This window comes from Callithrix jacchus, chromosome 4 (genome assembly GCF_049354715.1).
Source record: "Callithrix jacchus isolate 240 chromosome 4, calJac240_pri, whole genome shotgun sequence".
Taxonomy (NCBI): domain Eukaryota; kingdom Metazoa; phylum Chordata; class Mammalia; order Primates; family Cebidae; genus Callithrix; species Callithrix jacchus.
The window spans coordinates 130,856,565-130,873,388 of record NC_133505.1 but is presented as its reverse complement, the minus strand read 5'-3'; the positions used below and the strand labels follow the sequence as shown (position 1 = coordinate 130,873,388).

General features: G+C 33.6%; 1 protein-coding gene across 15 annotated transcripts in view; it reads right to left on the bottom strand.

Annotated features, from left to right (window-relative positions):
* Positions 1-16,824, bottom strand: part of NKAIN2 (sodium/potassium transporting ATPase interacting 2) — a 1,060,472-nt gene that overhangs the window by 556,157 nt on the left and 487,491 nt on the right. For 7 of the 15 annotated variants that reach the window (XR_004742410.3, XR_004742419.3, XR_004742414.3 and 4 more), the window contains one exon: positions 7,684-7,740. The exons of the other annotated variants lie outside the window; for them this stretch is intronic. Coding sequence is in view for 3 of the 7 variants with exons in the window: in XM_035297728.3 (XP_035153619.2) it covers positions 7,684-7,740 (57 nt within the window). In the remaining 4 variants the exon portion in view is untranslated. The remainder of the gene's footprint in view (positions 1-7,683; positions 7,741-16,824) is intronic. 15 annotated transcript variants of the gene reach the window in all.

The window sequence follows — 16,824 nt, the reverse complement described above, 5'->3', positions numbered from 1 at the left end:
GCTATCTTTAAAAGAAAAAAAAAATGAAGAAAAAAAATTGATTCCATTGTGTTTCAGAAAATGACAGGTCTAGTCAAACAGAAGTTTAACTGTGGGGTGTAGATAACATCTTACTGTGCACCGAGTTCCCAAATGAGACAACATTTCCAAAAACCACTGACAGGATGTACAAATACAACATAGAGATGACCAGGAAGAATGACAACTATTTTGTTAAAGAGTCAGCTGGGCAATCACAAAGCATCTGGCAACTAAAATAATTTACAAAACCTCTGAAGCATCAACTTCAGGGTATTGCGAGATTTATTTTAGAAGGAAAGATTTATTTTGAAATAAATAGTATAGAAAATATTATACAAAAGGAGTCTTGTAGTAATTACAACTTGTGAAGGCTTTCTTCATGTAGTGTCAATTTGGCTAGTGTTGTCAATGAAAGTCTTTAATCAGTTTCAGAATTAAATAGCATGAGGCTGAAATTCTTTCCCAGTCAAAACCTTTAAAAATAATTGTTTATAATTATTATTTGAAGAATAGACTATATGCTATGCCTGGGTATTGGTAGGTTGGGCCTATAAGAGGTGATTAGGTTATTGAAAGGGATCAATGGTGCTCTAGTTGAACTGGCTTAATTCTCAAGGGAATAAGAAAGTTCTCACTCCCTGGGACTGGATGAGTTACTAGTGTTATAAAGTTAGGCTGCCCCTCCTATTTTGCTCCTCTCATATGTTCTCAGTTCCCTTTCAACTTCTCTATCAAGTTATGACACAGAACTCAGTTCTCACCAGTAGCTGATCAGATACAGCCACCTATCATGGACTTCACAGCCCCCAGTAAGCTGAGCTAAAATAAACGATTTTTAGAATAAATAAATAAACAAATCATCCAATCTCAGGTATTTTGCTATATCAACATAAAAAAGACTAACACATTATACTAAGAAACTCTAAACTAAAAATTTCATTGATGCACTTTATCAATTTGCTACACTCGTTGCTATAAAAATTAGCAAATATCCTGGAAGTGGCGCCTGCTTGCCTCTTACCATTACCTTGGAAGGAGAGAAAACAGAAAAAAGCAGAAATGAGATGTTCTGATATTACCTGTAGTCGCTATTCTCTTGAGATATGAATAAATAAAATGAGCAAAGAAACGGGCATGCAAAAAAAAAAACAAAAAAACAAACAAACAAACAAAAAAAACAACCCAGTGATATCAAGGAAATTCTAAAAACGAAAATAGAATTTGAAATAAAACAATGGAAGTAGCATGAAACAAATGCTCTAGAAAATATATGCTCTGTCAAAATTTATATCATGAAAATCATACAAGAAGTGGAAAACTTGAAAAGATAAGTTATTGTAGAAAAGATTGAAAAGATAATTAGATAGCTACCATTCATGAAAGTATCAGGACTAGATGGTTTCATAGACAGGTTCTAAGAACATTTATGGTTCCAATCCTATTTGAATTATTCTATACCACAGAAGAAAGTTTTCCCAATTTATTTTCTGATGGCTGCATAATTTTCAAAATATTACAAGAAGCTAAAAATTAATTTTATTTTTAATAAAGATGCAAAAAAATATTTAAAAATAGTTAAAGTCAAATATAGCAATCAAAGAAAAGAATAACATATTACAAACAAGGTATAGTCTAGTAATGGATAGTTGAATGAGTATCAGAATACTTATTAATCTAATTCAATACATTCAAAAACTTAAGAGATATTAGTATATAAGCTCAAAGATCTGTAATAATGTTATTAGCCATTCTCAATAGTTGAAAGAAACTACTTGCATGTAATAAAGAGCATTTACTGAATACTAATAGCAATAACACAGCAAAGAGCAGAATGCTAAAAAGGCTTTTCATTTAAATTCAGGAACTTGACTGAGATTTTTGCTATTGCTATTTATGTTGAACTTTTTCTTGGAAAGGCTTATGAATGCAACAAGAAAATAAATATTAACTGATAAAAGTTTCTCTTTAAAGATATGATCTATAAAAACCAAAAAACACTAGATAAAATTTATAATATTAATAAGAAAATTTGGACATGATAAATATGTCAAATCCACATATTCATTTTAATAATAAGCACTTAGAAAGGGAAAATATTTTGTTCATAATTGTTATAAAGCCTATAAATTATGTAAAAACAAATTTCATTAAAAAGCACAAAATTTATATTAAAAAGTCAAAAATGTTTTCTTGAAGATTTAACTAAATTGAGAAAATAAAATGGAATGACATATCATATTATTGAACAGAAAACCCAAACCTCACAAAGTATTTGTTTCATTTAATTAATTTTTGTAAAAAACAATTTCACTTGTCATCCCAACTGATTTTGTCTTGTTTTATATTGAATACAATGATTTTTAGATTAACATTAAAGAATCAATGCTGTAGAAGAACAAGGAATATATGAACAAATAAATTAATAAGCAGACTTATTTTACTATCCATCAGAACATACTATAACACCATCATAATGATACAAATAAATGAGTGGAATAGAACAGAGATTTGAGAGCATGTATAACAAACAAGACATCCCAATTATTTGGAATAATAAATGGTGACACCAATGATTATCCATATCAAAGAAAATAGTTTTGGTGTCCTATTTAATATGAAATGCTAAAATACATTTCAGAGGAGCTAAAAGGTTACAGTAAAATATTAAATATCAACTATATTAGAAAATATACAAAATTATATATATATAACTTAGGATCGGTATATATTATACATCTGACAGAAAACTCAAACTATAAATACCGTACTAGATAAAAATTAAAGTATTATTTTGGCCAAAATTTTTTATTTTTTTCTAAAATAAAAACACATTAGATAAATCTGGATACATTTTTGATACAAATTTAATGGTCACAGGTTAATATCTATAATATCAAAACAAATTGCAATCTATAAATACAAACGAACAAGTAAAAGACAAGTCACAAAATGGGCAAAGATGTGCACATTTCACAGATTTTTAAATTGATTTCACACACTAAAAGAGTAGTCTGGCAATTTTAAATTAAATAGAAGTTAATGATAAGACAAGTGAAAAAACGTCACAAAATAGCATGTATAATACTAGTTTTGAAAATAAAAAATATATATGTATATTTATATTTTTTAAATTATAATGCAATTATCTGTGATTAAAAGGATTTTTAATATGTTTTTATTTTCATTTTATACTTTTCTCAATTTTTTTCTCTGTATCTAAACGTTCTTGTCTTCAGTTTTTCTGGGTTATTTACTGGCAACTGCCATTTTATTAGTTGCTGTTGCTTTAGTGTAATGCTAGAAAAGTACTTCAGATAGAGATCTTGCTATGTCTAAGATATAAAGATTTTTTAATATGTGTATATGTATCACTTATATTTTTGCATCATCCTCTGATAATGAATGATGATGATGATGGTTAAACATTTATTGCCTATGTATTGTCTGTCTTCCCATAAGAGCTTAGACTTCTGTCTTTTCAATGCTTAATGCACAACGCCTGGAAGAGTACCTAACACACAGTAAGCACAAAATAAATATTTGTATAGTAAAATCAGAGGGTATTATTTTTTGCCAAAAAACAAACCTATTATGTCTCTTTTGAAAAAACTTGGCAAGTCACAAATTCAGTCTTAAGATGACTAGCAACTAATGTGTAAATTCACCTAGACTGCAAGATAGAGCAACCTAATGCACAAGAAAAGTATCACTAGTTTCAGGATTGAGACAAGAGGTAGGTTGTTTTCTCGTGCATCTATTTAAAGCAATACTTTCAACTAAATCTTCATAATAAATAAATAAGCATCATAAGTGTGTTTCTTATAAAATCACTCAATGTAGTTTAATAACATTAACAAAATACATTCCAGTTGTAAAAAAGAAACACCCTGCCAACAGTAAACTGACACAGTATAGGGATGAAAGTCTGCCTATGATATTTTAGGGTCTGGCAGAATATATGAACCTCTTATCCTGTAAGCAATTCTCCATAAATATCATTTTTCTTAATTGAACTTTTGGTAATTATCAATGTAAAAGGCCTTTGAACCAGAGAAATTCCATTTTGAACAGGAGCTGGGTAAAATGATGGTGAAACTACCTATGGGGCTGCATTCCAAGATGGTTAGGCATTCTAAGTCACGGAATGAGAGAGGAGGTCAGTACAATATATAGGTCATAAAGACCTTGCTAATAAAACAGGTTATAGCGAAGAAGCTTGCTAAAACTCACCAATACCGAGAATGACCGAGTTCTCACTGCTATACTCCCACCAGTGGCATGACAGTTTACAAATGCCATGGTAATGTTAGGAACTTACCCTATATGGTCTAAAAGGGGGAAGCATGAATAATCCTCCTTTTGTTTAGCATATAATCAAGAAACAACCATAAAAATGGGCAACCAGTAGCCCTCGGCGTTGCTCCATCTATGGGTAGCCATTCTTTATTCCTCTACTTTCTTAATAACCTTGCTTTGACTTTATTCTATGGAGTCACCCTGATGTCTTTCTTGCACGAGATCCAAGAACCCTCTCTTGGGTCTGCATCTGGATCCCTTTCCGTTCACATCAAATGGCAGTAATTTTGATGTTTTACCAAAAAGTGCTATGAGGCCGGGTGCGGCCGCTCGTGCCTGTAATCCCAACATTTTGGGAGACCCAGGCGGGTGGATCACTTGAGGTCAGGAGTTTCAGACCAGCCTGGCCAATATAGTCAAACCCTGTCTCTACTAAAACTACAAAAATTAGCAGAGCATGGTGGTGCTTGATTGTAATCCCAGCTACTCAACTGGCAGAGATCGAGTGAGCTGAGATCACACCACTGCACTCCAACCTGGGCAACAGAGCTGTGTCTCAAAAAATAAAAAATTGCTATGAAGGCAGACAGTCTCTCATACTGGTTATATGGAGGCCCATGGGCTTCAGTAGTGGGCAGTTAGCTGGTGTTTGGAATGACACCGGGAATGAGGAGCCAGATAAGACTTGTGATATATATATATATATATATATAATATAAACACCCCCATTTCCACATAGATAGGCTAATGAAGTGCAATACCAGGATCATGATACTTTTTAGAGAAAACACTGGGTTTTCACTTGCCAACCAAGGATAATCAATGTCCCACAGATTCTACCAACATAAAAATTTGCTGCAATTGATTTTAAACCAGAGAATTGTTTTGGGTGCACATACTCAAATTTTTTCTTTAGTCATAAAAAGTCAGAATGCCATGACTCTGCCTACTCTATAAAATAAATAGGTTGCAAAATATACATCTAAATAATTATATTAGATAATTCTCTGTATAAAGTAAACATAGGCTAGTGAAATGTTGGAGGCTTTCCTCTAAACACTGACTGTCATTTTAGAAAAACTGAAAGGTATTATTACAGTTTCGGTACTAATTACTTAACATACCAGGTATCTAATAAAGATACTCAGCAAAGACAGTTATAGCGTATGATGACAAAACCACGTCATCTACATATAAGAAAATATTTGCTATTTTTATCTAAAAGTAGCATCAAGTCAATAGGACACAGTCGATAAAGGATTAAGACACAGCCCTACATGGTCACACTTATAAAACTGACAAGTCTAAAACAAATTTGAACATTTTCCTCAATAGCTCCCCTTGTTTTAATCCTTGCCTTGGTGCATGGCTTCACCAATAGCCTGTCTCTTCTCAAAAAATATCAGTAAACATATGTCTTTACATCTCTCTCTAGGATGCTAGCAGCTCAGGACCATTCCCTACATAAACTCTTCAATTTTCTAATAATGCCCCATATAACTAATTTAGCACAGTTAAGCAAATTTTTCCCAGTCTGGTTCCTGCCTACATATTTAGTCTTATCTTTCAACCAGCCCCTGTGTAACAACCATGCCACTCTAATATAAATTAATAAAAATACAACTATATTTTTAACACTTCAGTGTTTTGCTTTTGTTGTTAGCTTTGTCTGCTTCTGCCTGGAATTTTCCCCTTCCTGTCTTTCTAGTGATGTATTTACTACTGCTGATAGTCTATCTAAATCACAGCTTATGGGTCATGTTTTCCATAAAGCACCTCTTGAATCATCCTGCCCCCACTCTGCGATTCCCCAGTCCCAGTTGACTTGCCTAACCTGTTCCGAGTATCTGAGAACTTTGATTTATTCTCTACATACTACTTCTAGCACAGTCCATATGAAAAGTGTTGCATTCATTGATTAAATATTTGTTTCCTCGTCTGTTAAAATGTAAACCTCTGGACAATTTCTTACGATGGTTCACCCATAACGTGGTGCATATCGTATAACAGGCGAACAATTAATGGCTTTTTTTTTTTTGAGACGGAGTTTCGCTCTTGTTACCCAGGCTGGAGTGCAATGGCGCAATCTCGGCTCACCGCAACCTCCGCCTCCTGGGCTCAGGCAATTCTCCTGCCTCAGCCTCCCGAGTAGCTGGGATTACAGGCATGCGCCACCATGCCCAGCTAATTTTTTGTATTTTTAGTAGAGACGGGGTTTCACCATGTTGACCTGGATGGTCTCAATCTCTTGACCTTGTGATCCACCCGTCTCGGCCTCCCAAAGTGCTGGGATTACAGGCGTGAGCCACCGCGCCCGGCCCCAATTAATGGCTTTTTAAAGCCATTAGATTTCCATATCTTGTATAACAATGTCATCTGCTCAGCTCTCATTGATAAAAAGGATATCACACCAAAGTAAAATATATTTAATGCAATTTAATAGTTATTGTTACACTTTTGGTTCCAAAAGGTAAACTGAGCATACAACAAGTAGAGTCCTACAACTATTAGTAGTAAAACATTAGAAACAAAGAGATTTCAACCAATTTCCTGAAGAGGACGACCAAGAGATCAATATTGATTAATAAGCAGAATGGAGCAACTGGCAGTCTATCATATGTATGCAGGAGAAAGAGACACAAAAAAGCTGGACTGCTAGCAAGATTTTTGTATACTCTGGAGATTTAGGTAAGAAACATATGACCAAAGGTCAGTGTGAAAAGTGGTCTGGAAAACAGCAATAATCCTCTAACAATTTAAGACCAGCCAGACATTTATCTCTCTAGGGAAAACAGGAGATTTTTCATAAATAAATGTAAAACTATAACATAAAATAACTGTTAAATGAAATTACTTGGGGATAGCATAGCAAAGGCAAATGTTGAAAAGCACAGAGAATCATCAAATGATACGGGCAAAGTCCAGAACTGAAGGTGTAGGGAGGTTCAAACTTTCCCTCTGAAGTTTTGACAACTGAGTCTGCTGAAATAAGCTCACAATAGATAAACAGGAGAAAAGGCATACACATTATTTAAGCTCATGAGACTCACACAAAATATAAACCTCAAAGGAGTAGCCAGATGGTTGAAGTTTTTATAGCATAAAGGAATAGGGGCTTTTCTGGGAGGTGATAACAAGTTAAGGGAGGGGTAAAAAGGAGGAACCACAGGATGCACAAAGGTGGTCTTATTATGCAGATAAAGCTTCTCAGGTAATAAAAGCAGCCTCCAGAAGAATAAGTGATAGACTGTCAGGGTGTGGTGATGACATTTAATCTTCTCTCCAGTGATTAATCTTCCCTGGTTGTTTGATGAAATTCCTAGGGAGGGATTTCAAGACAATTGCATTTCTTTTGGAAGAACTTACCTCAGTAAGATAAGTGAACTTCAGAGAAAGGGCCTCTGGTGCTTTGGGAAAGAGGATCTAGAGACAGAGGATGGAGGATGGTCAGTGAGACCTTGAGACTACTCCTTTAGTTCAAAATCCTCATACATTGGAGCATGATTTTCTGAGTCACAACAAAGTCTTCTATAAGTGTTTAAATAAAAAAAAAAAAACTACACAATTTTTAAATAGGTTCACATTTAGACATGCCATTTTGAAATGCCAAGACAAGAATAAAATTAATATCTCAAGCACTTCTTTTAAAGTTATTTACAGATTAATATCAGACTGTCTATCAGCAACATTGCTTCTTAGATTGCAAATAATTCCATTAGTATTCTCAGATAAAAATGATTTTCAACCCTGAATTCTGCACCTGGCCAAATTAGTACTCAAATGTAAAGGTACAATAAAGTCATTCTTTGTCACAAGACAGATAAAACTCAGAAAGTTTACCTCCCAAACATGCTTTTTCAGGAGGTTATTTGAAGAATATCAAACAGAAAATAGATGGAATTTAAGAAAGCATGAATCGATTTCAGAAGATGGGAGAGATAGATGTATAATAAGGCTATAGAGCAAACAGTTTACATAGGAGCAAAATGACAGAGTTCTAAGAGAAATCTCCAGAGAAGAGCATAGCATTAAAAACAAAAAGCTACTGATATTTTTTATATTTATATGGTCAAATATAAAAAAGTTGTTTAAATGCAAATGGAAAAGCAATGGGTTTCAAAAATTAAAACAGAATGAATATCAAACAATAGAATGCATATGAATTAAAAACGTATTTAGGATACACTTAAGGCCTCTTTTGCTTCTTATAAGAAAAAAAAGGCAATGAGAAACTTCAGAGGGGAAAGAAAACCTGTAAAAACAATGTATAATTCACGCCTGTAAACTCAGCACTTTGGGAGGCCGAGGCAGATGGATCACGAGGTCAAGAGATTGAGACCATCCTGGTCAACATGGTGAAACCCTGTCTCTACTAAAAAATACAAAAAATTAGCTGGGCATGGTGGTGCATGCCTGTAATCCCAGCTACTCAGGAGGCTGAGGCAGGAGAATTGCCTGAACCCAGGAGGTGGAGGTTGCGGTGAGCTGAGATTGCACCATTGCACTCCCACCTGGGTAACAAGAGCGAAACTCCATCTAAAAAAAAAAGGTATAATTCAAAAATAAATTAGACCAAATGATTTGGGGCCGGTTGTTATTAGATATTGCCTAAAGCTGAAAATCAACAATTAGCAGCACACACACACCCGTGTGCACGCGCACGCACACACACACACCCACACACACTTCTGAGGTAACCCCAGAACTATAAAGACATTCTGAACAGCTGGATAAGAGTATGGAAGAAAAGTTTTATTACAAGCTCAATTTTTCTTTTTGATTAAAAAAACCTACATAAATTAATCTGATATTTTATTTAAGAAAAAGAAACTAATACTTATACATATCCAACATATCTTTCCTTCAAAATTCATTTAAAAAAACTTATTAGATGATTTAAAAAAGTGAATCTAGACTGTCAAATGTAATTATTTATGTGTACCACATCCTATAAATCTTTAGTCATAGCCTAACACCAGAATGAGAGCACAAAGTATCTTCTCGTAGAATAAATGGCCCACATTTCCCCAAGGGAATACATTCTTTTGAGAATAAATTGCGTTTACAATGTTGCATTATTACATTTATTTTAGGACTACAGGCTAAATCCATTAAACTTGTAATGATGTTTTTTTCCCCCTCCCTTCAAGGCTTATGGGAAAAGACCGATTTTCACAACTACTCTAAGTCATTAGAAGTATTGTTAATTTACTACTATCTCAAGTCTCTTCATCTCTAATCTGCATTGATTTTCCGTCCGAAACACAGAAAGCATGCATTTGTTAATGCTTTAGCTATAATCAGTTTTCTTTCAGATTTTTTTTTTCTCTTGAAAAATTGAATCAAAGTGGCAAAACAACTACTTGAACATAGATTAATGACTTCTTAGAAATGATTTGCAGAAATGTAAGAATTTTTAGGGAGGTAACATTACTAAGTTTTAGAAAAGCATAGGTATATACATGCCATAGTGGTTTGCTGCATCCAATCCCCTGTCATCTACATTAGGTACTTCTCCTAATGTTAGCCCTCTCCAATCTCCCCACCCCCTGCTATCCCTCCCCTAGCTGCCACCCCAAACAGGCCCCGGTGTGTGATGTTCCCCTCCGTGTGTCTATGTGTTCTCATTGTTCAACCCCCACTTATGAGTGAGAACATGCAGTGTTTAATTTTCTGTTTTTGTGTCAATTTGCTGAGAATGATGGTTTCCAGCTTCATCCATGTCCCTGTAGCAGACATGAACTCATCCTTTTTTATGGCTGCATAGTGTTCCATGGTGTATATGTGCAATGTTTTCTTTATCCAGTCTAATTTTGATGGGCATTTGGGTTGGTTCCAAGTCTTTGGTATTGTGAACAGTGCCACAATAAACATATATATGCATAGTTGAATGTTTTATAATCCTTTGAGTATACACCCAACCTGCACATTCTGTACATGTACCCCAGAACTTAAAGCATAATAAAATAAATTAATTAAGACCAAAATTTTAATTTTAATAAACCAATATTTTTAATAAAACAAAAAATTTTATACCAAGAAAAAAAGAAAAGCATATGACCTAAAAAATGGGCATAGTGCTCCCCATTTATTGCCTTTGGCGACAGTCTCTACAGAGACCTGAGCTCCATAAGCAATTAAAAATCAAATCGTGGCAATCATCAGCCACGATTTCTAGTCAATTCTAGAAATTTAGAGGTTTTCTCCCCCATGCAAATTGAGCACACAATTCTTTGCTTTAACAGAACCACTAAGGTGTCCACAGATTTCTTAAGTTGCCATATGGTAATCCTTTTACAAAGTGAATCTTGTCTTTTTCTTTGGTGCTCCACTCACCCTGTGGCCCCATGCTTTGTCTAAGATGTCAAGAGGCTCATTTTCTTCACCATGTTGGCTCCAGGAAAAGCAAAGTTAAGGAAGTCAAAGCAGGTGACACTTTGTCTGAAGCTGACCTAGCCTCACTGGGGACAAGGAGGATGTATGTCAATTTAGAAATCAACAGCCACCAACAACCATATGTATCACATTTTTTTAAAAAAATTGTATTAAAAAATAGAGTAGCCTAAATTGGTGAACAGAAATTCAGTGCTCAGCATTAATCAGAACATACCATTCCAAACCTTAAAATATGGACTAAAAGAAATATTTACTTTATTATTTTGGAAGATTAAGCAAAGTTATTATGACAGTCTTAGAGTTTACTATTCTTACAACATAAGAAATGAAGATTCATGTATATTGGCTTCTCTTTCTAACCATTATAGACTTACTTCATCAAATCAGCTTTAGCCACATTATTTTAATTTTTTGCTTTATCAGTAAGAAAAAAGGAAATCCCAATACTTCTCCTTCATTTGATTTTATAATTATTGTAGTTTAATTTGATATCAGAGAAAGATTCATTATTAGACACAATAATATGTATGTATGTATGTCAATATTGGTGTTTCCTAGGCCTTTTGTATTTCCTATATGTTTTCAGTATTTTATTCAATTACATAGAAATAAATTCTCCCATCAATTATTTGAAACTCTTCACAAACAGCAAATGTACAAATAGATCATTTGTCCTTATTTAATACATAATTATAATAGATATTAGATATGATTTATATTCTATAGATTGTTTATATATGCATATAATCACCATCAAAAAGCTGAATGATATAGAAGAACAACAACATACCATCCTAATTCATTGTTACTAGAGATTAAAGACAGTTTATGTTATTGTTCTCCCAGATGAGTAAAATATTCATCAGTAAGACTTTTCCGTTCTAACCTTTTACCAAGGTTAGAACAGAAATAGACATGAGGTTATCTCCCCATTAACTAAGGCACTAAAAACATAATCCTTGGTATGGGAGAGGTAGATCACAACTTAAAATCTAAATCCTCTAGAAATGGCAAATTCTGTAATGAATTTTAACTTTGCTCAGAACTTAACAGCACCTTTGTTCATTTATCAGATAGATTTGGGTCTCTGAACGGTGCCCAAAGAGGCAGTTCAATGTGGTGGTTACAAGGAGATTGGTTGTCAGGAGAACCTGTGTCCACCTCCTCTCTATTTCCTTTCTGTATGAGTTTGAACGAAAGTGTGTCAAGTTAATGTGAGGGCTATAGAATTTGCCAAGAAAGACAGATATACAGGAGATTTGGTAAGAACAAAGAAATATGATTCTTATAAATACTACTGATTTTAGTAAACTATCCTCTTTAAATTTGAGTGATAGAGTTTTAGCTATTTTGAAATGTTTCCAGTTAGGAGACTAAGTTTGGAAGAAAGGAAAGAAGAAAGAAAGAAAGAGATGGAGGGAGGGAGGAAAAGTAATTTATTTTGGCATGTTACAGGGCATCATTTTTTTGGCAGTATCACTGAGAAAGTTGCTGTGACTTTAATGGATAGGAACGTACATATTCCTCAGTTTATTTTAGACAACCTAAAGCAGCTCCTTAGTGACAGTGCAGGTCCTTAACATTATTTTGTCATTAACTAATAAACACTGGATATCCCAAATCACATTCTACTTCCCCAAATGATAATGCATTATACAATTCTATTTATGATGTAAAATAATGCTTTCCTGGGAGTCATTGTATATATTTATATATGAATTATTTTCTGGGATTTGATGTGGTTGAGAATTATACAAGATAGATTATTTCTATGAATTCTGGGTTCAGGTTTCCTTTGCTGGGACCAGAAATCATCTATTTCATTTTCCTTCAGCATATTATATTCTGCTAAGTGTCAGAGACCCTCTATGGTCCTAATGAGTTCTTGTTCCAATCATCTGTTTTAAACTTTTAATTTTTTTCTTTGCTACTATGAAAAAGGAGATGAATGAAGAAAACAAAAATCAATACTCTCATTTATTTGTTGCTAGAAGCTCAATGTTTGAGAGAAAGTCCACATACTTTTTGTGGGGAAGGGAAGACCAATTAAATAAAATAAAATGTCCCATCAATAATTTGAAACTCTTCAAATATAGCAAATGTCCTCAGACTCAATGTCAGAAAATCTGCCTTTTTGTTCTAGTGAAATTAAAATTAGACCTAAGGATAATGAAAACATATCTTTTTCAAAATGGTATTTGAATTTCATAATTTTAAAAGCAGTAGAAAATTTCACAAATAAAGAGAGCTAACTTTAATAAGATAAACGTAAAAAAAATCAAAAGGAAACTTTACGATGTTTTAAAGGTAAATGTCTTTATCAAATGATCTACATAAATTAAGATAAACACTAAGACTTCAGGGCAAATAATTAGCAAAGAACACCAAAAGACAATTCCCTGGCTGGGAGCCTTGGCTCAGGTTTGTAATTCCAGTACTTTGGGAGGTCGAGCTGGGAGGATCACAAGGTCAGGAATTCGAGACCAGCCTGGCCAACACTGTGAAACACCATCTCTACTAAAAAAAATACAAAAATGAGCTGGGCATGGTGGCACCTGCCTATAGTCCCATATAGTCCCAGCTACTTGGGAGGCTGAGGCAGGTGAATAGCTTGAACCCAGGAGGTAGAGGCTGCAGTGAGCCGAGATGGCACCATTGCACTCCAGTCTGGCAAGAAGGGCAAAGCTCCATCTCAGAAAAAAAAAAAGACAGTTCCTCAAAAATAAAATAAAAAAAAAAAAACAACGGGTAATGAACATATGAAAAATTCTAACTCACTAAGGTTAGAAATGCAATTAAAAATGAAAGTGACACTTTTTTCTTCTATCAAGTTAACAACTGTGGAAACAGATAATACACAGGGTTAGCAAGAATACAGTGAAATTGACTCTGCTATACACTAGTAGAAGGATAATTCAGTAAAATAATTTTGAATAGGTTATTGTAAATTATATACTAAAAGCCTTAAAGTTGTTCATATTATTTGATTATACCTAGGTCTTTCTCCTAAGAAATGATTCACAAAAAAAGATGAGAGTATTTTTTATGGAAATGATTATAGGGGATCATTTAATATAATAGAAAAATATAAAAATAGCTTATGTATAATATCAAATGGTTAAAGAAACAATAGAATAGTCATATCAATTTTTAAATTGTTTGCTATAATGTTCAATTTAAATTAAGACATATTTGAATATATAGCATACACAGTTATGTTTCATTTGTATATACACAAAGGGAATATGCAAAACTGTTAATCTTCAGTCATGAATTCAAGAAATGCTTTCTTATTTTTACATCAAATTATTTTATAATGTAAAAATATTACACAGAAAATATGGCAAATATAAAAATTATAGTTTTTATTATAATTGTTACATTGTTATAGGATGAAGACCTTTACAGTGGTCCTTTTCTATTTAATCAATAGTAAATATATTTTCCTATGATTTCCTTTAATAACATTTTCTTTCCTTTAGTTTACATTATTGCAAGAATACCGTATACAACACAAATAACATATTAAATATGAGGTAATCAACTGTTTATCAGTAAGGTTTTCAATCAACAATAGGCTATTGAAGTTTTTGAATAATTGAAAGTTATAAGCAGATTTTTGACTGTTCGGGGGGTTTGGTGCCCTTAATCCTCACATTGTTCAAGGGTCGATTGTAGTTTGTTGCACAGAAGTTACACAGACATAGATATCCAGGACAGAAATTGGTACCAGGAAGTCAGTAATACTTAAACCTAAAACACACAATATTGGTTTTGAGATAAGGGGGCAAGTGATGCCAGGAGGGCAGCAAGGAGACTCGGAGTGGAGAAAGGAAATTGTTTCTGAGGGCCGGAGAAAAGAAGACTCGCGTTATTTACTGCCAGAACGATTATCTTAGCTATTGCCTTCAATAACTGGAAAGATAGAAAATATGCCTATGAGTTTGTGGGCCTGGTTAAAGGGATTTTCAAGCAAAAAAAAGATGACAGTGCTATTTGTCATCTTTTAGCCACAGACAGCATGATATTGTAAAAGAGAGATGAGCTAAAGAAAGATTTTCGAGCAGAATCTAGAGGCTATATTTCCAACCCAGGACTTGCTGAGTTGGAAAAAAGAAGTTTATAATTTACATCATCTCTAGCTGGCACAGAGTTCCAAAGACATTGTCTTAAGAAAAAACCCAAATTCACAGCGCTGTTTACTGGTCAAGATGAAATCAAGGATATCGCTCTGAGATTCATTGTTAAGACCTCTCAAAGAGTTCAGGTTGTGTCTAATAGTCCCAATAAACAAAACTTCCAACAATTTTAAAGGTGTTTTCCCTTAGTATCATAACTCTTATTCCATGCCAGAGAAAGTGGCCAGTATTGCAAGATCTGTGGTATGTCTTTATTCAAAGGGATGACATTACAATTTGATACATAGAAAGCCTACACTTTTTTTTTTTTTTGCATTGTAGCATCTTTGAAAAAAAGGGACAGAAATAGTTCATCTAATATCTAGAGCACCTTACTCTATTTTAAATTTTCTTTCAGCTTATTTCTATGCTATATAAGTATTATTTTTAAATAATAATAATAAAAACAAAAATATCATAGCTAATATTTATTGGGGGCTTTTAAAACATCAAGCATGATGCTAAGGACATTTCATAGAATATCGCCCTTGCTCCTCAAAATTAACCTCTGAGTTTTTAAATAGTTCAAATATGTTGGCTCACATCTAGATTTTATCCCAAGAACTTTATCAGTAAGATGAAAAATTTATATAATGATATTCAGAGCAACGTTATTTATAAGAATAAAACCATGAAAGAATCTCAAAGTCTAATAAAAGAAAGGTAAGTTAAATTTTTTTCATATAATGGCTAACAATATATCAATTAATTAAATCATGAGTTAATATAAAGATTACTTTGATTTTAATGATAAGAAAACTGAAGATTTGTAAGGTGAAGTTGTCTAAAGTCACACAGAATTTGGCAGATCCAAGGTTTCAATCCTGATATTATGACTTCAGAGGACTCACTCTCAACCACTGTACAATCCTCCCTACACTGGATCAAATTACAATTCATAAAAGAAAATGGACAATACTATCATATCTTGTGCGTTGAAAAACTTCGCCCTGCAACAGACTCCTCCCACTCTTACAAGATGTAGATGGCTACCTAGCCTCCGAGGTGACATGCACTGGGATCTGGGCATGTACCTAGAAGTGAGGACTATGGGCTTCTGATTCTTCCTTAGCCCGACAGTGGCTCCTTTGGTTCCAGCCACCACCACATTGCCTGACTCTGCACCAATGAACTTTATCAGGTTCTACATGACAGAAAGAACAGGCTATAGGGGGCGCATCTTTTATGAGGACGCTTTCATAAAACCTGAGAAGGGCCGCTGGTTTGTGTTGAACAAGGCAGAGCTTTCATTGTACTATCTTATATACGTACTTTTACTACAAACCTGCTTTACAATTTTAAATAAATGCCTATAGACATTTCCTTTGTCAAAAATGAAGATATAGAAAAAATGATGAAACTAAAAAGAAAAAAATGTACATTAATGAAGAGCAGTAGCTGAGATCTGAGGCACATACAAAAGCTAACCCAAGTTATGGTTCCCATAGTAACTGCAACACAGTTGGATTTCACTTTTATGTTAAGTAAGTTTAACTTGAGTGGGAATGCAAAATACTTCCTCTGAGCCAAAAGGAGAATTATGGAGAACACAGAGACAATTGTCCAGATTATCCTGGCTTTCATATATGCTAAATATTAGCCCTAATGTGGGTTAATATTTTCACATCAATAGTGTATGTTCATTTGTATTGATTTTAAACTCTTCATTCAATATGTAAAATGATTATTTAATACGAGAAAAAAATCCCATTAAAATATGTTAAACCAGAGAGCATGATTTTATAATTTAGAAATACAGAAACACAGTTAGGCTCATAATTATGAGAATATTTGCCGAAAGTACAAATTATGAGAATTCAGTCTGATTACACTGCTATCAAGGGCATTAAACCTGACATTTTCAATTACTGTTGATGGAATCTGAAACTATGAAAATAAACACAGTACTTAAAAGAGAGTATCCACATCTTTA